The sequence below is a fragment of the Microtus pennsylvanicus genome, chromosome 6 (assembly GCF_037038515.1).
Source record: "Microtus pennsylvanicus isolate mMicPen1 chromosome 6, mMicPen1.hap1, whole genome shotgun sequence".
Lineage (NCBI taxonomy): Eukaryota > Metazoa > Chordata > Mammalia > Rodentia > Cricetidae > Microtus > Microtus pennsylvanicus.
This window is the reverse complement of record NC_134584.1, coordinates 121,535,209-121,559,079: the sequence shown is the minus strand read 5'-3', so window position 1 is coordinate 121,559,079 and position 23,871 is coordinate 121,535,209. Positions and strand designations below refer to the sequence as shown.

Here is a 23,871-nt window from a genome sequence, read left to right as displayed (position 1 = left end):
GGGCCTGAGGGACTTGGGGTGAGCCAGGGTTCCCGTTTCTGATTGTCCTCTGGCCCAAAGCAGGGACTGAACCCTGAGCTGCTGACAGGTCATCAGGATATAGCACTGTTCAGTCTCAGCTACTCCTTGTATTTCGCCAGGCACCATTTCTCTCCTTCACCAGAGCCTAAGAATTGGCCCTCTCTGTGCCCTTTCCTTCCACAGTGGGCTGGGAGCCGAAGAGCCTTTGAGTAGCATGACAGATGACACCAGCAGCCCCCTGAGCACAGGCTACAACACCCGCAGTGGCAGTGAGGAGATTATCACCGATGCTGGGGACCTTCAGGCTGAGACCTCTCTGCATGGCTCCCAGGAGCTTCTAGCCAATGCTCGCTCACGAATGCGCACAGCCAGTGAGCTGCTCCTGGACAGGTGGGGCAGGTTTTTGAGGGAGTTCTTCTGAGCAGGAAGCCCAGCGGGAGGAGCTAGGTGAAGGAGGCAGGAACTGGCTAGGCCTCGGGTCAGACTGTTGCCATGACTGCAGGCTGGGCTCTGCATCCAAGGGGTTCTTCTGGCTCTTGTCCCCACACTCCTGTGGTCTTGTGGCAGGCGCCTACACATCCCCGAGCTGGAGGAGGCTGAGCAGTTTGAAGCACAGCAGGGCCGGACGCTGCGGCTGCTGAGAGCCTTGTACCAGTGTGTGGCGGCACACTCAGAGCTGCTTTGCTACTTCATCATCATCCTCAACCACATGGTGACAGCCTCAGCTGCCTCCCTGGTGCTGCCCGTGCTCATCTTCCTGTGGGCCATGCTGACCATCCCGAGACCCAGCAAGCGCTTCTGGATGACAGCCATTGTCTTCACTGAGGTGGGTGACTGCTTGTAGGATTGGGTCTGGGCCACTTGGCCCATGCTAAGTGCTCTGTCCTGCAGGTCATGGTGGTCACCAAGTACCTGTTCCAGTTTGGCTTCTTCCCCTGGAATAGCTACGTGGTGCTGCGGCGCTATGAGAACAAGCCCTACTTCCCTCCACGCATCCTGGGTCTTGAGAAAACTGACAGCTATATCAAGTATGACCTGGTGCAGCTCATGGCCCTTTTCTTCCACCGCTCCCAGCTACTGGTGAGCCCACAGGCCAGTGCAGGGGTGGCAGGGGCTCCTTGGAAACGCCAGGAATTCTTGAGCCCAGTGGTGAGGCTGAATACTTGAGTGACCCAGCGTGGGTCGGCCTCCTGATTGCTCGTCCATATTCTCCATAGTGCTATGGCCTCTGGGACCATGAGGAGGATAGTTTCTCCAAGGACCAATGCAGGAATGGTGAGAAGGACCAGGAGGCTGAGGAAGAGTCAGAAGCTATGCTGGAATCACAGCCTGACGCAGGCACTGAGCATCCGGAGGAGCTGGTGTTGGCTGGTACCCCCAGGGACTACATCCAAGGGAAAGGGAGCGTCAGGTCCAAGGATGGGATCCAAGAGCCCTTAGAGGACCTCAAGCCCCAGCAGATGAGGCACATCAGCATACGCTTCAGGAGGAAGAAAAAGACCCCAGGACCCAAAGGAACAGTAGCTATAGGTGAGAGCCCAGACTAGACCCCTGCTAGATTCCTGGGAGGGGAGGAGACACAGATGACCCTTCAGTTGGAGATGGTCAGCCCAGCACAGGGACAACCCATTAGGAAGGACACAACTGCCCAGTACTCTCCCTGTATCTGTCCTTGGAGTTGTCCCTATACCCAGGTCAAGATGTCTATAGGCCTGGGCTGAAGTCTCAAGCCTACCCCCAAAAAGAACACAGCAGAAGTTGCTCCCTCACTGGTGACTGTGGGGAGATTCCTGTGCTATCTGTAAAGTGGGTGACGTCAGCTTGTTGGCGTGGACACAGTCCCTGGTGGGTTCAGGTGGGTTTACTGGCATTCCCCTGGACATACACACTCACAGAGGCTGAGGAGGAGGAAGAGGGGAAAGAAGCTGCAGGGAGAAAGAGCCCACGGCATACTCGAGGGAGAGTGAAGGTCCAGGAAAGAATGAAGGCAGCTGGGCGCTGGCTGAAGAGCTTCTGCCTGGCACTGTGAGTGACCTGGCTGGGGTTGGTGGGCATTGGGGCAGGAAGGTGGTCCCTAGCTGGATACCGATCCCTCGGAGGCTGTCCATCCACAGAGTTCAGAGCATCTACCAACCCCTGCGGCGCTTCTTCCGTGACATTCTGCACACCAAGTACCGAGCGGCCACTGACGTCTATGTGCTCATGTTCCTGGCCGACATTGTCGACTTCATCATCATTATCTTTGGTTTCTGGGCTTTTGGGGTAAGTGGGCATGGGACCCCAGAGTGGAAAGCCGGCTTCTAGGCCTTTGGAGCGCATGGGCTCAGAACTCTGGGGTGCAGCACAGCTCTATCTCCCCAATCTGTGCCCTCTACTGCAGAAGCACTCTGCCGCCACGGACATCGCGTCCTCGCTGTCAGATGACCAGGTGCCGGAGGCCTTCCTGTTCATGCTGCTGGTCCAGTTCAGCACGATGGTCATTGACCGTGCCCTCTACCTGCGCAAGACTGTGCTGGGCAAGCTGGCCTTTCAGGTGGTCCTGGTGGTGGCCATTCACCTCTGGATGTTCTTCATCTTACCAGCTGTCACCGAGAGGTAGGTAATGTGAGGCACTGCCCCCAGGAGCCTCAGTCTACTCTGAGGCACTGTATGTTCTGGGTGTGGCCCAGCTTGGGTTGGCCTCCAGAACTGTTTCTGTCGGATTCACCTTCCCTGACATCCTGTCCTGTTCCATTCAGAATGTTCAACCAGAATGCGGTAGCCCAGCTGTGGTACTTTGTGAAGTGCATTTACTTTGCCCTGTCTGCCTACCAGATCCGCTGCGGCTACCCCACCCGTATCCTAGGCAACTTCCTTACTAAGAAGTACAATCATGTAAACCTCTTCCTTTTCCAGGGGTAAGTGTGGTCTGCCTAGGGATCATGAAGAGCAGGTGGAAGCCATGGTAGGTTGTCCCTGCTGACGGAATCTTGGCCTTGGCAGGTTCCGACTAGTGCCGTTCCTGGTGGAGCTGCGGGCAGTCATGGACTGGGTGTGGACCGACACTACACTGTCCCTGTCCAACTGGATGTGTGTGGAAGACATCTACGCCAATATCTTCATCGTCAAGTGCAGCCGAGAGACAGAGAAGGTGCCGGGGCAGAGGATGGATGGGCATCTCTTGGGGGTTTACAACATGCACAGCAGTCCAGAGAAAGAGGTTCCCTAGAGCTCATGGACAGCTGCAGTGGGTCTAGCGGTCAGCGGGGGACAGTGGACTGGGCCCTTGGGTTTGAGTGGTGGAACAGGCAGTTATCAGCAGTGTGTTACCAAGGCTGTGTTTCGTGGATTAGTATATTCACCAAGTGCACGTCCTCACCACTACAGCCGGCTTGAGGAGAGCCCCGCCCCACAAAGAAACCTTGTCCCCTTTCTTAGTTGCTCCCCATCTCCCCTCTCCACCCCTGGTGGTCTGTAGTCTCCTCCCTGTCCGTGGGTTTGCCTGTTGGCTTTCTCCCCTCAGCAGCGTATTTGAGGTTCTTCCTTGTAGTGGCTCAGGATCCACTCCTTAGACCCATGTAATAGACTCCAGAGTGCAGAAACCCCAGTGTGTCTACCTTTCCACGGTGGACGGCTGCTGTTTTCACTGTGTGTCAACCTACATATGGCACTTATGAGGTCACTGTTCAGTCATTTGGAACTGTTTCTCAAGTGGCGACATCTCTCTCACCAGCAAACTGAAGTTCCAGAGTTTGACAGTTCATGTGCTGCTGGCCGATTATCCTTAGAGAATCATCCATTCAGGTCACACCCTTAGATGTGCTCAGGTCATCTGTTAGATTTGTAAGCATTCTTTGTAGGAGCTGGCTACGCCATCCCACCACATGGCTGCTCTGCACTCCCCCACGCTTCTGTGTATGTGTGTGGGTATGCGCACCAGTGCAGGTGCCCATGGAGGGCACCAGAGGGCACCAGAGGGCACCAGATTCCCCTGGAGCTGGAGCTGGAGCTGGAGCTGCAGGCAGTTGTGAGCCACCCAACATGAGTTCTGGAAACTGAACCCTGGGCTTCTACAAGAGCAGTCCACCCTCATTTTCACTTTTGAAACCCAGGTTAATTTAAAAAACACTTTTCCCTTTTATGTTCACTTCTGGTGTTCCCCAAAGGTCCCCAGCCATAAGATTGCAGAGATGTCTGTCTTCTGGGAAATGTAAACCCACATCAAGCTCTCTGCTCCAACGTCCTTGCTTGCCACTGTGCAGAAAGTAGGCTCCCCTTCACTAAAGCACCTGATCCTATTCAGGGTTATTCCTGGACCCCAGGCTTATTCGGTGATTTCAGGTTGAGGCTTACAGCCTGCGGCCAAGAGGCTGACCAGTATCTCCCTTCCAGAAATACCCACAGCCCAAGGGACAGAAGAAGAAGAAAATTGTCAAGTATGGTATGGGTGGCCTCATCATCCTCTTCATCATTGCCATCATCTGGTTCCCACTGCTCTTCATGTCCCTGATACGCTCTGTGGTGGGTGTCGTCAATCAGCCCATTGATGTCACTGTTACCCTCAAGTTGGGTGGCTACGAGGTGAGTAACAGGCCTCCAGCCCACCCCTTCTCCACTAGCGAGGCTACACCCACTCCTTGTGGACTACGGATGGCTCCATACTGATCATGCATCTCATCCCCAGCCACTGTTCACCATGAGTGCCCAGCAGCCATCTATAGTGCCTTTCACGCCCCAGGACTACGAGGAGCTGTCCCAGCAGTTTGACCCCTACCCAGTAAGTGACCTGCACTGTATCCACTTGGTACAAGGTGGGCTGGCAGGGAAAAGGTGGCCTGCTGCCCCCTAACCGAGGTATGCTCCACACAGCTAGCCATGCAGTTCATCAGCCAGTACAGTCCTGAGGACATCGTCACTGCACAGATTGAGGGCAGCTCTGGGGCACTGTGGCGCATCAGCCCCCCAAGCCGGGCGCAGATGAAGCAGGAGCTGTACAATGGCACTGCTGACATCACTCTGCGCTTCACCTGGAATTTCCAAAGGTGGGTCCTATGCTTACAGGGCTGTGGGGGATGCCCCACACTGCCTAACACTGCCCTCCCCGCAGAGACCTGGCCAAGGGTGGCAAGGTGGAGTATACCAACGAGAAGCACACCTTGGAGCTGGCCCCCAACAGCACAGCACGGAGGCAGCTGGCCGAACTGCTTGAGGGCAGGCTTGACCAGTCAGTGTGAGTGCAGACCACTGTGGGCAGGTGGGCAGGAGGGCTTAAGATGCCCCTGACTTGCTGACTCCTCCCACAGCGTCATTCCCCACCTCTTCCCTAAGTACATTCGTGCTCCCAATGGACCTGAAGCCAACCCAGTGAAGCAGCTGCAGCCAGGTGAGTGTGGAATCAGGGTGCTGGGATTCAGCCTAGGCCAGGGATGGGTAACCCCCAGCTCTAACTACCCCGCTCAACTCAGATGAGGAAGACGACTATCTCGGTGTGCGTATCCAGCTGCGGAGGGAACAAGTGGGCACAGGGACTTCTGGGGCTCAAGCAGACACAAAGGCCTCTGACTTCCTCGAGTGGTGGGTGATCGAGCTGCAGGACTGCCAGACTGACTGCAACCTGCTGCCCATGGTCATCTTCAGTGACAAGGTCAGCCCTCCTAGTCTCGGCTTCCTGGCTGGCTATGGGTGAGTACTGCAGAGGAACCTCCTAGAGCCTCCAGGGCAGTTCTGAGTGGTGGCGGCTCACATGCCTCTCCCGACAGGATCGTGGGGCTATACGTGTCCATTGTGCTGGTCATTGGCAAGTTTATGCGGGGCTTCTTCAGTGACATCTCACACTCCATCATGTTCGAGGAGCTGCCCTACGTGGACCGCATTCTCAAGCTATGCCAGGATATCTTCTTGGTGCGGGAGACCCGTGAGCTGGAGCTGGAGGAGGAGCTGTATGCCAAGCTCATCTTCCTATACCGCTCACCAGAAACCATGATCAAGTGGACACGTGAGAAGGAGTAGGAGCCCAGCTCCTGGGCACCGGGAATGAAGGAGCTGCCCCAGGGCAGCATGGCCACCAGGGCTGACAGCGCTCCTTGGAGAGGAGTGTAGCTGCCTGAGGCCGCGAGCTGTGACACATCCTCCTGGCCCATGTAAGCCCTGATGATGCTGCTGTCAAAGGGACACTGGGTCCCTTACCTGTTGCGTCCCCACCCACCTGCTGGGCTGGGGGCCCAGTGTAGCTCAGGGCTAGCCACACTGGGTCTGGGGGCCTGGCTCTCCCTTCCCACAGTACTGTAGAGTTTTCTAAGTAAAAACATTTTTATTTATACAAATGGACAGTTATAGACCAATCCCAGTGTTCTCGCCTTCCTGCTTGATGGCTCTGCTTTCTTCCTCCTCTTCCTCATCATCATCGTCTGTAATCAGATACTCCTGAATTTCCTTAGAGACCCAGGCCCTAAGGGAGACTGCAGTGAGAACCAGTCCAGGGCGTCTCCCCAGAGGTCTCCCCAAAGAACAGGCATTACCTCTGACTGCGGAGCTGAGCCTCTGCCAGGACATAGGGTGGCAATGGGTCCAGGGAGGGCTACAAGAGATGGCAGTGTGAGGAACCATGGGGACCATAGGGACAGCTCATAGGGACATACGGACAGGTACTCACCAGGTCCTTCATGTTTACCCGGCAGCCATAACACAGCTGTTCTATGATACAGGCCTGTGCATCCCCCCTGTAAAAGCAGAACTGAACTTGTGTGCCTGGTCTCATTCTGAACTCTGTTTAAGGCCACAATCTTTCTGCCCCCTCCACCCCTGTCCATAGGGCAGGACACAGGCAGGGTCTTACCTCCTGCCAACTCCCCTGTGGCAGCTCTGGGCCTGACCGTCCCCTGCACCACAGCAGGGGGTGGTAGGTATCCCAGCCTCAGCAGGCAGCATCTGGGAGAGATGTGAGGAGGACTGAGCCCCAAAAGCCGTGGCACTGTCTGCAACAGAGAGGGTTTGAGGGAACCCTGGGGCAGCCAAATTACCTGCGCTCCCCCCCCCCCGCCCAGCACTCAAAGAAGGCCCTGCACGCACCAGCAGTGTCAATGTCCAGTGCACACATGCAGAGGAGGCAGCTGGGGCTGGCGGGGCCAGAGGCACAGCCCTCCCGGGGAGCCTTGACCAGCTTCTCACTTGTCCTGTTGGCAGGTGCACAGGCAAACAGGGACAGGTAACAAGTATGTCCCCAGTCATGGGTTCTGCGCCCTTCAAGTGTGGGCAGCAGGCTCAACAGCACCCCCAGTGGCACACACACCTGTACACAGTACTGACTGTAGAGGGGAACAGAGTCTGCAACCTCAGGATAAAGGCTTCCATCAGCCGGTGGATGCTAGCCTTTTCTGAAGCCTAGGGACAATCAGATAGGGATTTTAGAAGGGCCAAGGGCCACCTAAAGCAAGTACCACGGGCTTCAAATGGCCAGCCTGAGGGGACTAAGATCAGTATAGGATTTACACAGTGTGGATACAGGTCCTCTTGCCACCTCTTCACCTCAGGGACAGACTAACCCTCTCCCTCCTCCTTAGAGGTACCAGCCTGCTCCTCCAAGGTACAGGGCATGCTTGGAGGGCCCCTAGATACATGAACACTGCTACTGGCCTTTTCAGAGGCAGTGCTAGAGTCGCAGAGAACCAGCTGGGACAAGGCCAGTCCTAGGGCAGGAAGGGCTGAAGCTGGCTGGCAAGGACTCAAGATCTGACAGTGCACCAGGGATTTCTGACCCTGTATGGAGGGGCCGCTCCCAACCAGCCCACGCACTTCTCCACAGGCCCACCTTGGTATCGATGGCTGGTGTGAAGACCGAGGGAACGCCAAACAGGCGGTTGTAGAAGGCCACTTCTTTCAGGGTGTGGTCCCGCATAGGCCTCACCAACACCACATCCCCATGCCGCTCATCTGAGAAGCCCTGGGGAGCAGACACTATGGCTCAAATCCTAGCGTACCTCCTATTACTGCCACTGCCAGCTATGGTTGGGTCTCAGGCCTGTCCACTTGGAAGACCCCAGGATAACGCAGAAGTACTTTCAAAGGAAGGAGGACAAAGAGGCCAGGGACACCATGACCTCTAGGCCCCGCATACCGTGTCCCAGGCAAGGAAGGCTCCTCTCCCTAAGGCCAGGTTGGTCATAAGCTTGATGGCCAAGCGGGTACAGCTCTCCCCAGTCATCACCTTGCAGTAGCCATGGGTTCGGGCTACATGCACAATCAGATGGGTCCTGTGAGGGGGTGAATTGCAGAAGCTGGAGCTGGAGTCCTACAAGCCAGGCAGGGCTAGGGGTGCTGCACTCACCTCAGGGTCTGCAGAAGCTCCTCTTTGGCTGTCAGCGTCTTTATGGAACTGAACAACCTAGACAAGGCCTCAGTCTGAGCAGCTGTGGGGAACCCAGCCATGTGTAGGGGGTCCTGGCTGTGGGTTGGGTGTGACTGATCCTCCCCCTGAGCTGGGCTGGCACAGCCCTCAGACCCTAGCACATGCTGCTGCTGCAGGAAGCTGTCCACAGCTGTTTTGTAGGCCTCCTCTGTCCCTGTGGGCTCTTGGGAAGCACAGCACAGCACGGATGGTGGCAAGCTGAACACCTTCCAGGATGTAAGAATGGATATTGAGGTCAAGGCCATCCCAGCCCTCTGAAACAGTAGGAAAGCCAAGGCCCAGGGCAAGCGGCCCACAGGATGGCTCCAATAAGCAAGAATGTGGCCCTGATGGGTACCCCTCCAAGGTTACCAAAGGTCACCACCTGGGCAGACCTACCTACCTCCTCTAAGGCAACTACATGCCACGGGAAGCCAGTGTTCTGCAGGATCAGCTTCACCTCAGCCAAGGTCTTCACCCTGTCCTGTAGGCTCTGGCCACAGGCTGCTCCCTCTGTAAAACCCAGGCAGGAAGTATGTCAGATTCACAGAGGAAGTGGGGCAGACGGAGGTGGTCAGTGCCACACACAGAAGTCACACCACGTCTACTCTTCAGACATTTTGTTTGTTTGTATTTTGAGACAGGGCTTCTCTGTAGCTTTTGGAATCTGTCCTGGAACTCACTCTGTAGACCAGGCTGGCCTAGAACTCACAGAGATCTGCCTATCTCTGCCTCCAGAGTGCTGGGATTAAAGGCGTGCGCCACCACCACCCAGCCAGAGAAAGTTTCCCTGGACTGGCTTCCCTCACAGCTAAAGGACTGGCTTCCCTTACAGCTAAAGAAACTGCCTAGTCTTTCATCCCCAAAGACCAGTTCTAAACTCATCTTCTTCAATCCCTGGGCCCTTCAATAGAGCTGAGAAGGCACCGCTGTCCCCAGTGTGTCCCCTAAAGGGGCTGTTGAGGTTCACCAATTATTGTTGGGGACCGAATGGAGGAGCGGCCCAACATACCGTCAACATAGATGACTCCTGGCACAAAGCGTAGTCGTTTTGCAGAATCCTGACTCAGACCCTGGAAGAGAAGTGTCAGGATTCAGGCCTGGCCAAAAGCGTTTCTCTGGACTTCAGACTCTCCAGACAGTGGACAAAACGGCCTGGGTCTCCCCTCAGAGGGGTGTGTATGGGCCAAGTCTTCCTCCCACAGGAGAAAGTATGGGTCTGTCTTCCTTTCTATAGATGGATCAATGGGTCTGGGTCTCCCTTACCCACAGGAGAAGGAAGTGGTTAAGTCTTCCCTTCCATATGAGGGCATGCCCTGTCAGTATCAGAGACTTTAGAACCCACCCTCTCTAGTTTGCTTCTGACACCTATGCAGCCTGAGACAACCAGCTGGACCATGGGGCAGTGGGGGCACTGTACCACCTGCTGGGCACCTCAGAACCCTCAGGAAGTGTTTGGTAGGTTAAGAACCATGGGAGGCAGGGGCAGAGAAGATTCCAATGGGAGCAGGGTCAGGCACTGACAAATGGCTTCATGGTGAGCTCCTCTACATGTACAGCTTTACGGGAGCAGCAGGTACAACAAAACCCCAGAACGACAGGGTGTTCCCAATGAAGCAGCACTGTCACTTAGGTCAGACTGCTGACTCCGATCAACCACAGCCTCGACTCTTGCCGCTCTATGGTGAAAGAAGCATGTGGGTCCCTCTTCTGTGCCAAGGCCCCTCAAAGAAACCCTGCATGCCCTCAGCAGTGCCAGGCATTCTCAGCTCAAGTCCCTATTCTCTCTGCCCCACCCTCTTCCACCTAGGCCACTTCTCCCTGTCTTCGGCAAATACTTCTCTCTACCCACAAGTCACAATTGGCCAAACTTGGATACTACCAAGTAAAGCTAAATGGGGATGTACCTGGGGACCCTGATGAGTACACGTGAGATCCTATGGGTGTCCCAGCTGGGGAGGAGGGGGGGTCTGTCTAGTGTCAACCAAAACCTTTGCAGTGCAAGCTGAGGAAAGAGGCCCCGGTTAATTCAGTCCAGAAGTTCAGGCCCAAGGGATGGTGTGGACGTACCTCAAGGACTTGCCAGACCATAGAGCTGGACGAAGGCCCCCCAGACCACGCCAACAGCACCTGGGGTGGGAAGAGAGGATCAGCAAGGACCTGCATCTCCAACGTGAGCAAGTCTGTTTCATTCTTAAACAGCCCAAGACACCAAGTCTACCCTCAAGGTCCAGAGACAGCAGGCCAGCTGAAGAAAGGCACATATAGGAAGGAAGCAGGGGCTGACAGCCAAGCACTCCCCACAAGTACCTTCTCGCCAGGAAAGATGAGTCGGTTCTTCCCAAGCATGGCTCTGAACTTGTGAACATAGAATGCCTTGAAACAATCCCTGTAACAGACACAGAGAGAGGCTGTTCCACACCTGCCCACCAGCCTAAGACCCTGTGGGTGATACTGTCCCTCTTGGCAGTGTCCACTCTTAGATGCAGATACTCTGCCAGAGCCTGTTGGGGAAGTTAGATGGAGGAGCTCTCCTGGCTATGACTCTCAGTGTACTACCCAGATCCCATCAGATGTGAGCTGCGGAAGCTCCACAGGTGCTTGGAAGGTCTCAGCTAAAAGAAAGCTGAACTGGAACTAGAACAGGGGGAAGTCACCAAAGCCTCTCAATAACAGGTGTTGATCTATTGATGATGCCCCAATAAACAGAAGGGTTGCTTCTCTGAGACTCAGACCCCTGCTGAACCGAGCAGCCCTCATTTCCAAATATTCCTAAATTGTTAGTTACATCAGTACCTACCTTGCCCAGGTTACAATTACTGGTAACACTACCTTTTCTTTCAAATCTGGGCTCCCAAAACATGGTGGGTGACAAGATAGGTTCTGGAAATCAGTTTCTGTCCCTTCACCAGAATCTTTTGTAGAAAATCTTTAAAAAACAGACTCAGAGATCCAAAGGAACTTAGACACATGAAATCCTCACTCAACAAACATACACTACACAAAGCTACTGCTAACACCACTAGGTATTAGAGGAAAAACACTGGAGATTCATGTTCCTGCCCTCGGGGAGCTAGAGCTCTGGGGTAAAACAGTCAAACATGAAAAGCTGTAATTCAAAAGAGGTATGAGGGACCCATTGAAGTTACAGATAAAACGTGAATCCTCCTGCTGTGGCCCCCATGGGATTAATCTCTTGTTCTCCTTCCAAGTCTGTGTGGCCATCAAATAAAATGGGTATCTCATAGCCGGGCAGTGGTGGCGCACGCCTTTAATCCCAGCACTCAGGAGGCAGGTGCAGGGGGATCTCTGTGAGTTTGAGGCCAGCCTGGTCTACAAGAGTGAGTTCCGGGACAGCTAGAACTGTTACAGACCTGTCTCAAAACAAAACAAAAAAAAAAAGGCAAAAACAAAAATAGGTATCCCATGAAAGAAGGAACAATTTCCACCCAGAGTACCTGCCCAAGTTCCCAAGATGTTCTGATCTGACCTGGACGGATTCCAAGTGCCCGAAAAGCCTGTCTTTCAACGCACCTTTTCCCTCGAGTCTGGGCACTCCACAAGCTTCCCCAGAGATCTTCCTACCACTAGGCCCATCAAGGAAATTTGTGGGATTCTGTTTGACAGGATTTCTCTGCAGCCCAAGCTGGCCTCGAATCTGAGGTAATTCTCCTATCACGGAATCCCTAGTGTTGGAAATACAGGCGTGAGCCTAGTTTAGATGACAAGAGTCGTTACCAATGGTTTCCACCACTACTTGTGGTCCGGGCCAACGTGACAAGCACGTACAACGTAACCGTCCCCTTACAAGGAAAAAGCAAGCCTGGAAAGGGGGGCTGCAGAGATCTCACCTGCAGAAGGCGTCTCCCGCTCGTATCACCACCACCGGCAGGCCTTCCGCGCACTTCACACATTTCTGCTCCCGGCTGTGGAGAAAATAAGAACATCCATGGCAAATCCTCCCACCGCAGCGAACCTGGAGGAGCCAGTCTCGCTTCCCAGCCTGGCTCACACACCAGGGCCTATGCTTAGTTCTAGCTGCAGACTCCATTCCGGGTCGCTGCGACCCTAAGGGCGCGGGGACAATCCCTGGCCTGGTACAGACGGCTCTTACCCCGGCCGTGGCACGGGCGGAGGCTCCCGCTGAGCCGACACCGCGTAGTCCTCACCGGCCTGACACATGGAGATGAAGGGCTGGTCCGCAGTAGGGGAAAGCCGGCGCGCCAAGATGACGTTGGCGCGCAGCTGACACAGTCGTGACACAAACACGAGGGCGGGGCGAGCGGTGACGCCAGTGCGGCGCCGTCGCGGCAGTGACGCCGGCCTCCCGGCCTGGATCGGGAGTAGTGGCGGCGGCGGCGGCGGTAGCTGCGGCGGCCTGGCCGGGGGATGGCGATGTTCCGCAGCCTGGTGGCCTCGGCACAGCAGCGGCAGCCGCCAGCTGGGCCCGCGAGCGGCGACAGCGGCCTGGAGGCGCAATTCAGCTGTCCCATCTGCCTGGAGGTGTACTATCGGCCGGTGGCCATCGGCAGCTGCGGCCACACGTGAGCGCGCGCGCCGGGAGCCCGCGGGAGGGGGGTCCGGGCCGGGGTCGTGGCGGGCGGCCGCCCGGGGACTTGGGGAAGTCAGCCCTGCCCCTACCCGCCGGCCGCACGCGCGGCCCCCCGCACCCGGGCCGAGGGAAACCCTGCACCCGCCCCGGCCCCGCGCGTTGCCAACGGCCGCCGGCTGCTTCGAGGGTGGCGGACGAGGCCGCTGCGCCAAGCGCGGGCGTTCGGGCTTGTAGAGATCGGGCGGGCCGTTGTAAATAAATGAGTTGTGGCTTTTGCAATCCACTCTTATCCACCCCATGTCTACTCGTTTTGACTGTCACGGAAATGAGTTCCCTGAAGTTAGGAAAGGGGATCGTTTGGAGCCTGATGCTGTTTTGTTTTGAAGGACTTGGCCTATTCTGAACCTGAAGCTTCCAGGCAGCAGGGCCTACTGGGCCCCAGACACCCGGAGACCTTGTTAGGTGCCCAGCTGAGCCAGGACCTCCCCCAATCTGGCTCCTCCTCCTCCGTGTTTCAGGAACTAAAACTTGAGGTTGTGACTGCTCGCAGGAGGGAGCGATGCTTAAGGCCTTCTCAGCGCCAGCCTGGTTGGGAGGGAGCCAAGACAGAGCGTCTGCTCCATGACCTCCCCACAGTACAGCTCTAGAGATGAGCAGTTAAAAAAGGGGCAGAAGGACTTCTCAGTAGAGGGCCATGCCGCTCAGGAGGTGGGGCTCTCCACGGCTTGGGGTGCACGCAGATTGGTGGGAGGGTTTTTGCAAACAGAGGCAGCTGATTTTGGAGACTCTGCTGCAGAGGGAACTGGAACTGCTGGGTGGGCGTGTGCCTGCTAGTCATCCAGGGAGGTGGCAAGGACCTTGTCTCCATCCAAAACTGCCTTCCCGTTCCCTGTCCCAGTGTCGGGCTGAACAGGGGTCCCGCTTGCCCTGGAGAGAGCTCTGCTGAATTGTCTGTAAGGGCACAGCTCCTACTCAGTCTAATGTTACTGGGGCATTCTAGCAGGAAGCCTTTGATCAGGACCCTCTTTTTTTTTCTTTCTCCTTTTTTGTATGCTTGCATGAGTAGCGTTTTACGGTGTGTTCTGTGAGGTTTGTCATTTTGAAAGCCTTGCCTCCAGCCCCTTCACTCAGTGCACACAGGCCACCATGTTTTCTGTTTCCTAGTATTCACCAAGCAGCACTTAACACCCCTTCCCCCCAAGTCTTATTATGCTGTCCCCCTGGCAAGATAGAACATAGGATTGGTAAGCATCTGTCCTGTAAAACTGTTTCCATTGCTGCTTCTGCAAGCTTCTGTCCGGACATCCTTCACCGGGGTGGTCCTCCTTTCTTTGTTGGTTCCATTTTCCATTTGCCCAGCTGTTCTCACCTACTTTAATCTGCAGTCTCTTGGGTGTAGCCTGTGTTCAGAAGAGTGTGAGGGTTAAGCTTTTATCTCACCTTTTAAAAATGCACGTCTTTGAGCCACCTGACTGGAAGCAGTTTCCTTCCTGAGGCTTTCTTGTGAGTAGAGCCTTGCACACCTGGGTTCTGCTGTGAACCCTGGCATGTTGGCTGTCATGGGGCCCCATTGGATGCACCATCTTACCAGCCTCATAGGGATTGGCTGGCCGCCCAGCTAATCAAATCTTAGGGCCAGTGATGGAAACCAGTTCCAGGGCTGGGTGTGTGGTTGCTGATGCCACCTCACCTGCACTGTGGGGGTAAGGTAGGTGACAAGGAGCCAGTCTTGACAGCAGGAAAATGCCTCTGAGAATCCTTGCACAGTTGCTGCTGCCCTGTCTCAGGCTGCTTCTCTTAACTTGGTTAAACATGTCTTGCCAAGTGGTGGCTCCCTCAAAAATGAGAGTGCAGGAACTTTTGACACGGCCTGAGCTATAGGCCTGTCCTCACTGCAAAGGGACCTTTCCTTGAGATCTCATAATGCCAGAGGGACATTGGCTAAGTCATCTGCAGATTAAAGAAGATTCTCTCATCCCTTCTGACCAACGTGACTTCTCAGCCCCACCCCAGAGCCTGCTGAGAAGTCACAGGAAACAGACTACACACTGGCTTCTTGCAGCCTCCTCACACTCTTCGACGCTGCCATCTTCCTGAAGGCTGAGTCAGTGCCCCTCTTCCTCCCAGGTGCCATCAGCACTTGTGATTTTGTGCAGGAAAAAACCATGAGCTTCCATCTTCAACCTAGACTCTCCTTCATTCTGTGTACCTATTCAGTAAACTCAGCCTGGTTCAGTTTTACGTTCCTCCACCGTTATCCCACACACTTAAAATCCAGTCCTAACTTGCTTGAATGAATTAGCAAACTCATTAAGCTCTTTATTAGCAGTGTAGTGCACTTCCTCCTGGGCTACACTTCCTGTTTCCCCTGTAGGAGCACGTTAATGTGCATTTATATGTTCTTAAAAACTTCACAGTCTGGTTACAGGTCTAGAGGTAGCTATTGATGGGCCCTGGGGGACATCAGTACCACCTGACCTGGCATCTCGTTCACGGAAAGTCACTGCTGGTTCAGTAAACAATGAGGGATTTCCTCAGCCAAAGGTGGAAAAGGCAGTGTCTCCGGGGTTTGGGGATGAAAGTGTATCTTCTGGGTGGAGATACTACTTCCTCAGGTGTGATAACCCCTTGAGAATCTGAGGATCCAAAGTTCTCAGCTGTAGTAGGGTCCTCCCACACATTTCCATTCCAGTTTACAGAATCCTGTTCTTTACCAGTTATTGCTCACACCCTTAGTGGTTGGGACTTGAATTTTTGTTGTAATTCAGCCAATCTTATAAATGAGCCTTGATTTTCTGCCTCTTGAGCTGGGTGGCTGCTGAACAGAAGATTCTCTTCCAGAGCACACTTGGAAACCTTTAGACTGTTGGTGCACATCAGGAACTAGTCGGTTTTATCACGATACTATTGTTGTCCTTCCTCATATGAGATGCTGGAAGTAGGTTAATTTTATTACAGAACTCATCCAGAGATGCTAGAAGCGACCAACCACAGCATCATTTCCCTTATTTTTCCACAAATTGTCAAAAGTTTTATATACAGAGTCACCAAATCCATTGCCTCTGACAATTAGTGAGTCAAAATAATCAAATCCATTATCCCTTAAGTTTATAAAATAGTTAACACCATGAACTTCCAGTACTCTCCAAGCTTTTCAGGAACTGTGGGTGTTGGCAAATTGGAAAGCCAATTCCAAATACTTTAAAATTTTTCCTTATGCTTCTCTTGCTTTAAAACCAGTTCTGACACAAAATCTGTATTAGGCAGTATTCTTTTTTTGTTGTTGTTGTTCTTTTGTTTTTGTTTTTCGAGACAGGGTTTCTTTGTGGTTTTGGAGCCTGTCCTGGAACTAGCTCTTATAGACCAGGCTGGTCTTGAACTCACAGAGATCCGCCTGCCTCTTAGGCAGTATTCTTTAGAGAAGCAGAACTTATAGAATGAATATATATACATATATGTGTACATATGTATATATAAATATAAAGGAGATTGATTAGAATGACTTACAGGCTGTGGTCCAGCTAATCCCAACAATGGCTGTCCACTAATGGAAGGGCTAAGAATCCAGTAGTTGTTCAGTCCACAAGTCTGGATGTCTCAGTTCATCTTCGGTATATGCCAGAATTCCAGAAGAGTTGCCTCTAATGCCAGTGAAGGAATGGATTTGCCAGTGAGAGCAAGAGTAAGCAGGCAAAGAGAGCAAGCTTCCTTCTCCCATGTTCCTTATATAGGTTGTCAGCAGAAGGTACAGTCCAGATTAAATGGGGGTCTTCTGCCACTTTAATCCCAGCACTGAAGAGGCAGAGGCAGGTAGAGTTCAAGGCCACCCTGGTCTACAGAGCAAGTTCCAGGAGAGCAAGGGCTACACAGAGAAACCCTGTCTTGAGAAAAATAAATAAATAAAAGTGGGTCTTCTACTTCAAATGATCTAATTAGGAAACTATCCTTCATAGGTGTACCCAGCATAAGTCCAGATATAGTCAAGTTGACAACCAAAAACAGTTGTCTACTTGCACAGCTATGCCCCGTTCCTTTCTGTTCTCTATGGGTGTGCATCTGATGAATGGAAGATCCTGCAAACACCAGCTGGGGTGTGGGCAGGCAAGGACAGAGCTCTTGCTGCTGGCATCTGGGAGCGTGTCAGAAAGAGACTGGGCCCCTACCAATTCTCAGTGCTCCAAGTCTGTGCCCAGTACCCAAGCCAAGGTAGTCCCTCCTGTCACCAGGCTTTGACTCAGAATCCAAGGACCCCCTCCTGGGGAGGGCCTTAGTCCTGCCTCAAGGAAGTGATGGAACAGACTTAATTGACTTCCCAGGGGAGGCCTTAACCTTTCTTAGGAGTGGATGGCAGGTAGGCTGAGGGGAAGGGGTTGGAGAGGAGGGAGGGGAAATTGGGATTGATATGTACAAATAAATACATAAAAAATTTAAAAAGTAGGCTGTTGAAGGGACTTTTGAAGCCATGCCCGCTCACACTGCCCCTTGTTAGGTGGTCCCAACTGGGATCTGGGTACTTGCTAGTGCCTACAACACCTTAGGTCTCTTAAAAAACAAAACAAAAAAAAGGACCCCCTGCTGCCTCAGACTTGCCTGACCAGTGTTGACCATGTAGTGGAAGGGCTCCAGGCCTGGCATTTTGTTCTGCATAGTTGTTAATCACTTTACTCCCTGGCCTGATACCCTGACCCCTGAGGTTTTGTCAGTTAATCGCATGATCTCGAGACTCTTAGGAAAGAAATGATCATCCTATCCCAGGGGTGCTTTTATTGGGATACAGGCTGCAGGGGATACACCACATACAGGAGGGTTGTACTCTTAACTATGACCTGTAGGGGGTGGGAGCGTGGGCATAAGATTGTCTCCAGAACTATCAGTAGCAACTGGGGAGCCATTCTGTACATGCTGGCATGGAAGAAGTAGCCTCAGGTCCATGTCACCTGCAGGTTCTGCGGGGAGTGCCTCCAGCCATGTCTGCAGGTGCCATCCCCTCTGTGCCCGCTCTGCCGTCTGCCCTTCGACCCCAAGAAAGTGGACAAGGCCTCTCATGTAGAGAAGCAGCTCTCATCTTACAAGGCACCCTGCCGGGGTTGCAACAAGAAGGTACCCGCCCTGCTCGGGTTTCCAAAGGCTGGGAGGCTCTGGGTGGGGCAGCTTCCGCCCGTGGGTTCTACTGTCCTATAGAGGAACTGGGTACATGGGCTCACACCCCTTCCTGTCGATTAACCACATTTGCTTCAGCGTGAAGCTACCTGGCAGACCCTCTAGGAGCTCCAGGGGAGCCATGCTGTCACAGCGGCCTGTGGCTGATGGGGACCGAGCACTCAGGCTGTGACAGACAAATCTGGGGAAGCCAAGAAGGTTCTGGGGACTCTGAGTTGGCAGGGCCTTTCGAGGCTGAGCTCTGTGCACCTAATGCTAGAGTCTGTCCTGAGGAGAACGGCGTGAGCGCCGTCCCTGCACCATCACACAGGCCCTGCCACTGGTGTTGGGGCTTGCAGGCCTCTTTCCAGCCTGTCCCCAGAGCCTGCCTCGCTCCCCCTTTCCGCTTTGTTCCCAGGAAACTAAGTGCACTTGTCATTTATGTTGCAGGCCTCCCTGTGTCTCTAGTTACTGTTTTTGTGAACTTGTCACAGTGTTTAAAGGTCACCAGGCAGATGAACTAGAACTGTCCTGGGCCTGGAGTAGTGAGATTGAGTCGATTGCCATGGTCCTCCTTCGTGCTTGGGTGCCCTGGCTGGACTTTCCTAGGGAGACTAGAAGCCAGAAGCCTGTCAGTGTTACATGTGAAGTAGCTCCACCCCTCACTTGGACACCTCAATTTTCAAACTGTCTTCTGGAGCAAATTTCCTTGCTGCATGGGTACCCACCCAGCTGTGACAAGTGACTCAAGGAGGACCTTCTTGGACCCCTGCAGGTCTTAGGTACAAACTCTGGATGCTGGGGACATGTGCTGTAGCCACCTGCCAATAGTGGTATATTAGCATGTCCTCTTTCCCCCTTAGTCTTTGAGCTCTACCCCCAGCCTTGGTGTGCACCCTCAGGGAAAGGCTGGCCATGGGTTCTTTTCTCTCTTCCGGGTAACTCATTGAGCCCTTGTTGGGATGGACTCTCCTGCTGAGCATCCCCTGCCAGTTCCCTGTCCCTTGCCTTCAGGCCAGGCTGCTGCCCTTGGCATGGCTGTGATGACTTGATGGGGAGCTGAGTGGTAATTATCACACTGTGTTGTGATCTTCACCACTAAAAGTATTTGTCAGAGCAGGGGTCTTTCATTGGTTTCCCCCTGGGGGTGTGAGCCTTTTTTCCTAGTAGGTATGGATCCTGTCCACTCATTGGAACAGCTTCCCTGAGTCCCTAAGAGAGGGACCTGTTATTCGTGTCCTGGGGGATTGGTGACCTGCACCTGCTCTATACAGTTACCCTAAGAGCCATGAACACGTCTGTCTGTGTGGCTCTGTAGAGACCTGTGTGTCTTCATGTGTTACCTCTTGTTCGCCAGGGTCCCTCCCGGCAGCCCCAGAGCCTGTGAGTGTTTTAGGAGCAGAAGGGATGGATCTGATCTTTTGCTGATCATTCTCTGTCCCTGCTGCCCGGGGTCATGACCTGCCCAGTTCTGCTTCTCCTCTCATCTCATAGGTGACTCTGGGGAAGATGAGAGTGCACATTTCCTCCTGCCTGAAGGTCCAGGAGCAGATGGCCAACTGCCCCAAGTTCGTCCCTGTGTTGCCCACATCTCAGCCCATCCCCAGGTAGGCAGCCTTCAGGATGGGGACCCAAGACGGGCAGAGTGAGGGTACTTCCTAGGCCAAGGACCCTATAGTCACTTCCCCTCTGTCATGACCATATCCCATTAGTCCAGCATGTGGGGTAAATAGAGGACCAGGACTTTCTTTCCAAGGTGTATGGTCCTCCTTAGGGCCAGACTGTCCACAGAGGGGAGGGCAGGTTTCGGGAGGAGTTGGGACAAGTGCTCTCAGCCCTAACCTCGCTCAGTGTCTTCCACCCCCAGCAATATCCCCAACCGGTCTACCTTTGCTTGTCCCTACTGTGGAGCCCGCAATCTGGATCAGCAGGAGCTGGTGAAGCACTGTGTGGAGAGCCATCGCAGTGACCCCAACCGTGTGGTGAGCATCGGCAGCACGGGGCTTCTGCCTGAGGGAGACACGGGGTCAGGCCTGGTCTGGGGATGAAGATACACAAGTGTGTACCTTAGGTGCTGCTCTGCAGGCCTTGCTATGGTTGGGTGGGTGGGCAAGCAGACAGGGGAGGCCCCCTCCCTGCTACCCCCAACTTCTGTGTTCTAGGTGTGCCCCATCTGCTCGGCAATGCCCTGGGGGGACCCTAGCTACAAAAGCGCCAATTTCCTGCAGCACCTGCTGCACCGGCACAAGTTCTCCTATGACACCTTCGTGGTAGGTACCCTGCCCAGCTCCCTCAGGGTCGCCTGGGCTGCGACAGTGCCAAGACTCCGTTGCCACTGGAGGGCACCAGGCACCCAAACTTGTCATGAGGCTAGCTGCTCTGGGTCCCTTGGTGCCCACTCTGGACCATTTGAGGCAGTACCTTGGTTTTGTACCAGCTTCAGAGACAGAGTCCCTGGTACACTCACCTCAAGGTGATAGTGAAGAGAAGCTACCTAATCCTGGCCCACCTGCCGCCCCTCACCCAAGCTTTTCTTTCATGCATCCCCCATGTATCCATCACCTCCTGCATCTTCCAGCCAGCCAGAGTTTTCTTTCTTCTGGTCCCCAGGGCTGGAGATCTTGTTGCCCCTGACTGAACTTTGATCTTAGAAACCCCAGTTCTTGGGCCGGGCGGTGGTGGCGCACGCCTGTAATCCCAGCACTAGGGAGGCAGAGGCAGGCGGATCTCTGTGAGTTCGAGACCAGCCTGGTCTACAAGAGCTAATTCCAGGACAGGCTCCAAAACCACAGAGAAACCTTGTCTCGAAAAAACCAAAAAAAAAAAAAAAAAAAGAAACCCCAGTTCTTGGCCAGGAAAATGGGTCAGTGGAAAAAGGCTCCTGCTGCCAAGCTTGACAACTTGTGCTCAATCCCTGGAATCCCTAAGTTAGAAAATCCTCTAACTCCCATCCCCACGTGTGTCACACACGCCTGTACACACACACTAAATAAGCTGGACAAAGAAGCTGTTCCCGTCTGAAGGGAAACCAGCTCATTCATGAACCCACCCCTCTTAGTCTCAAATCTGCAGACTACTGACCTGCAACATGATCCCGAGAGAATTTTGGGAAGCCGCTGGGAAGAACTGGGGAGCTAGATAGGGCTCTAGCACCCTGAGGTATTTTTTTGAAGGGAGACTTGAGATCACAGAATGCTGTTTGGGTGGATTAGCATGGAAGGGGTTTGGCTGTTGGGAGCCATCCTGGTCCTCCCAGCACTCCCAAAACTTACCTGTACTTGTTTCTAGGACTACAGCATTGACGAAGAAGCCGCCTTCCAGGCTGCCCTGGCTCTGTCCCTCTCTGAGAATTGAGGCACACACAGCCTGGCCACCTGCCTCAAGTCAGGGGCCGAAGACACAATCCCACATCACGGGATAGGGCGGTTGCCCTCCTGCCCTGGCACCTGCACGGGAGTGCGCCACTGGGCTAAGTGGAATTTCACACAAGGAGAGCTGGTCTCAGAGCCCCCAGGGCCGGAGTGCTGGCTAGCTGGCCCCTTGCCATCAAGCAGGGCCACTGGGTCCCGGCCAGCAGCACTGGGTCATCGGTGCTTCAAGAGGCAGGTGCTGGCCATTGGGTTAGAGCAGTTGGCTGCCTTTCCCAGCCGTGCTATCCTCGTGTGGAGAAGGATGAGGTGCCCTAAGCTGTGCCCAGCAGGACCAGGGGAGGAGGCGCCTAGCCAGGCTGCCAGCCCACCCGGTCCCCAGCTTCGCTTCCACCGTAAGCATTTGGTACTGGCTTTTGTGATATTTAGGAACCCTGCGTTTTTCTATCTTATCCTGTGTGATAATCTTTTCACGTTTTCTAGAGCAAATCAAAGCAGTTCCTCTTCATACCGCAATACCTGTGTTTGACTAGGAAGAACAGTATTTTTATGGAGCATTTACAAAGCTATATTTTTAAAAAAAAATAGTCAAAAATAAACACTTTTGTGGGATCAGTGCAAAGTGGGAAAGAGAGTGGGCATAGCCAGGGCTTCATCTGTGTGAGACAGAGGTGGGGTCCCCAAGCCACTTGCTCTTTGAGGAAGAGGCTCTTGTTTGTGGTTTTCTTTATGATAATGACCCAGATGAAATCCTAGTACCCCTGGCCACTTGCTGTGGCTGCTCCAGCAGTTGTAGGACAGTCGAGGCAGAAGCGGGTCCCTCTCCTGCCCCAGGAATTGTCCATGGCTCCCTGTCACCTTCCAGAGCCAACCACATCCCTCCTTATGCAGGGACTGCCCTTAGCAATGGTAGAGCCCTCAGAGGCTGGAGAGGCCTGCTCGGTGGCAGGTCAGGCCCGGAACCATTTGTCGGCATCTTGTTCTGTTCATGGCATACATCCTGCCTTTTCAGAGGAGTTTAAATAAAATGTTTGAAAGCATCCACGGCAGCCCTGGTGCTGGGTTTGACTGTCACTGTCAGCTAGGGGCTGCCAGGGTCCACAGCCCTTCCTCGCCTGATGGTGCTTTTTCTCTGTAGTTGTACCACTATGTGCCCTTGGTCACCTTACCTTTTTCCTGGCCTCTGGGTGGCCTACAGAGTGGTGGAGGCATCAGCACCAGTTCCTTCTCTCAGAGGCTCCGTTTCTTACTGTTCTGAGGCTGGATCCTGGATCTTGTGAGGTAGGCCAGCTGTTGTGACTGTTCAGGGGCCACCTCCAGGGCACAGGGTGCCCTGCTGATATCTAGCTCACCAAGGGTTTCTAATAGCTGAGGAGAGCTGGGAACAGAGGTTCATTCAGGGAGTACCCAGCACTCAAGAGGCTGAGGCAGGATTGCTGTGAGTTCAAGGCCAGCCTGTGCTACTTGAAAAGCAGCAGGAAGTCAGTAAGGACAACAAATAAGACCTTGTCTCAAAGCAACAATAAACAAAGCTGAGGAGTCGGGACAGCCAGCTTCAGCACAACAGATGGGGCCATAGGCTGCTGCCTGCCTTACTGTCCTACTTCGTCCTGAGGTGGCACCCAGTGGCAGGTCTCTGTCATAACAATTCACACTTCAGTGGACACGGGCAGGCAAGTCAGAAGCTTCCACCCACAGGCCTTAACTTAAGAGGGACTGGTTGCTGGACAACTGTATGCCCTATAAGAAGCAAAGTCACCTTCAGACGTCTATCTGGGAGGTTCCCATGGCTGGGGACCCTTGCAGACAGTGTCAGGTTCTGGTGTCAGTAGTGCTGCAGCAAGACTGGCCTCCCCATTGGTTTCCAGAAGTGGGCCATCTCTGAGCTGTCAACTACATCTGAGCAAGGCTGGTCTGTGTTCATCCCCTGGCTGCCACCTAAGCCTACCCCTTCTTGGGCAGGCACTCATTGTCCAACAGGAGCTGAAGTGCTCTCACAGGCCCAGGCCTGTGCTGTGACCGACCACAGTGACACAGAGAGTCATCATAGGTCATGATCTCTGGGTGCCCAGGAAACCCTGGAGGCAGCTGCAGGCCAGTCACAGCAGGCTGTGACCTCAGCTGCAACCTTGGCTTGAGATGGTCCTGACTTCTGTGCTGCCCCTCTGGAGCAAGTGCAGCCTCTGAGGCTCCTCGAAACTGCAGAGCTTACACACTTGTGGCAGTTGGAGAACAAGGAGGAATGGCCGATGGTAAAGCCATTCGTCTACAATCTCTCAGGCTGTGCTCTGATTCCTGGACAGTGCAGGCAGTAGGTCTTGGGGCTCGTTAGCCCCTGTACACTGTGGCATCTGGTCCCATCCCTCAGGAAGCCTGGGGGGAGGAGCCAAGGAAAACAGGAGCAGGAAGGGATCCCTGTCTTGTGTCCC

At 54.0% G+C, this 23,871-nt stretch overlaps 3 protein-coding genes across 9 annotated transcripts in view; 2 read left to right on the top strand and 1 right to left on the bottom strand.

Moving 5' to 3' along the window:
- The window catches only part of Piezo1 (piezo type mechanosensitive ion channel component 1 (Er blood group)), a 66,094-nt gene extending 59,767 nt beyond the window's left edge, over positions 1-6,327 (top strand). For all 5 annotated transcript variants that reach the window (XM_075977528.1, XM_075977529.1, XM_075977530.1 and 2 more), the window contains 16 exons: positions 205-411; positions 589-847; positions 913-1,101; positions 1,239-1,551; positions 1,917-2,046; positions 2,136-2,283; positions 2,402-2,616; positions 2,760-2,918; positions 3,004-3,151; positions 4,393-4,581; positions 4,685-4,777; positions 4,870-5,042; positions 5,108-5,230; positions 5,304-5,383; positions 5,466-5,682; positions 5,760-6,327. In XM_075977528.1, the coding sequence (XP_075833643.1) occupies positions 205-411; positions 589-847; positions 913-1,101; positions 1,239-1,551; positions 1,917-2,046; positions 2,136-2,283; positions 2,402-2,616; positions 2,760-2,918; positions 3,004-3,151; positions 4,393-4,581; positions 4,685-4,777; positions 4,870-5,042; positions 5,108-5,230; positions 5,304-5,383; positions 5,466-5,682; positions 5,760-6,009 (2,893 nt within the window). In that variant the 3' untranslated portion in view covers positions 6,010-6,327. The remainder of the gene's footprint in view (positions 1-204; positions 412-588; positions 848-912; positions 1,102-1,238; positions 1,552-1,916; positions 2,047-2,135; positions 2,284-2,401; positions 2,617-2,759; positions 2,919-3,003; positions 3,152-4,392; positions 4,582-4,684; positions 4,778-4,869; positions 5,043-5,107; positions 5,231-5,303; positions 5,384-5,465; positions 5,683-5,759) is intronic.
- Ctu2 (cytosolic thiouridylase subunit 2) lies at positions 6,291-12,624 on the bottom strand. Of its 2 annotated transcripts, XM_075977531.1 has the most exons (15): positions 12,498-12,624; positions 12,235-12,309; positions 10,694-10,772; positions 10,454-10,513; positions 9,396-9,456; positions 8,787-8,896; positions 8,324-8,610; positions 8,114-8,249; positions 7,808-7,939; positions 7,289-7,380; positions 7,069-7,172; positions 6,836-6,974; positions 6,653-6,719; positions 6,519-6,577; positions 6,291-6,448 (listed from the first exon to the last, which is right to left on the bottom strand). In XM_075977531.1, the coding sequence occupies exons 1-15, from the start codon at positions 12,563-12,565 to the stop codon at positions 6,331-6,333; spliced, it is 1,587 nt and encodes a 528-aa protein (XP_075833646.1). In that variant the 5' UTR covers positions 12,566-12,624; the 3' UTR covers positions 6,291-6,330. The 2 variants fall into 2 exon arrangements, with proteins under 2 accessions (XP_075833646.1, XP_075833647.1); XM_075977532.1 differs by lacking the exons at positions 12,235-12,309; positions 12,498-12,624 and adding an exon at positions 11,918-12,055.
- Positions 12,625-12,682: 58 nt separating this feature from the next.
- Positions 12,683-22,482, top strand: Rnf166 (ring finger protein 166). 2 transcript variants are annotated; one of them, XM_075977523.1, is made up of 6 exons: positions 12,683-12,927; positions 17,879-18,035; positions 19,569-19,681; positions 19,942-20,056; positions 20,237-20,344; positions 21,363-22,482. In XM_075977523.1, the coding sequence occupies exons 1-6, from the start codon at positions 12,773-12,775 to the stop codon at positions 21,426-21,428; spliced, it is 714 nt and encodes a 237-aa protein (XP_075833638.1). In that variant the 5' UTR covers positions 12,683-12,772; the 3' UTR covers positions 21,429-22,482. The 2 variants fall into 2 exon arrangements, with proteins under 2 accessions (XP_075833638.1, XP_075833639.1); XM_075977524.1 differs by lacking the exon at positions 17,879-18,035 and having other exon boundaries at positions 12,817-12,927.
- Positions 22,483-23,871: the final 1,389 nt, after the last annotated feature.

Coding starts and splice junctions, on each gene's coding strand:
- Ctu2 (XM_075977531.1), bottom strand. CDS start 12,565: ATGTGTCAGGCCGGTGAGGACTACGCGGTGTCGGCTCAGCGGGAGCCT. Junction 10,514..10,693: donor TCATCTTTCCTGGCGAGAAG/GTACTTGTGGGG, acceptor TTCCCACCCCAG/GTGCTGTTGGCGTGGTCTGG. Junction 7,381..7,807: donor CACCAGCCATCGATACCAAG/GTGGGCCTGTGG, acceptor GATTGTCCCTAG/GCTTCAGAAAAGGCTAGCAT.
- Rnf166 (XM_075977523.1), top strand. CDS start 12,773: ATGGCGATGTTCCGCAGCCTGGTGGCCTCGGCACAGCAGCGGCAGCCG. Junction 18,036..19,568: donor GCCGGGGTTGCAACAAGAAG/GTACCCGCCCTG, acceptor CTCATCTCATAG/GTGACTCTGGGGAAGATGAG. Junction 20,345..21,362: donor TCTCCTATGACACCTTCGTG/GTAGGTACCCTG, acceptor ACTTGTTTCTAG/GACTACAGCATTGACGAAGA.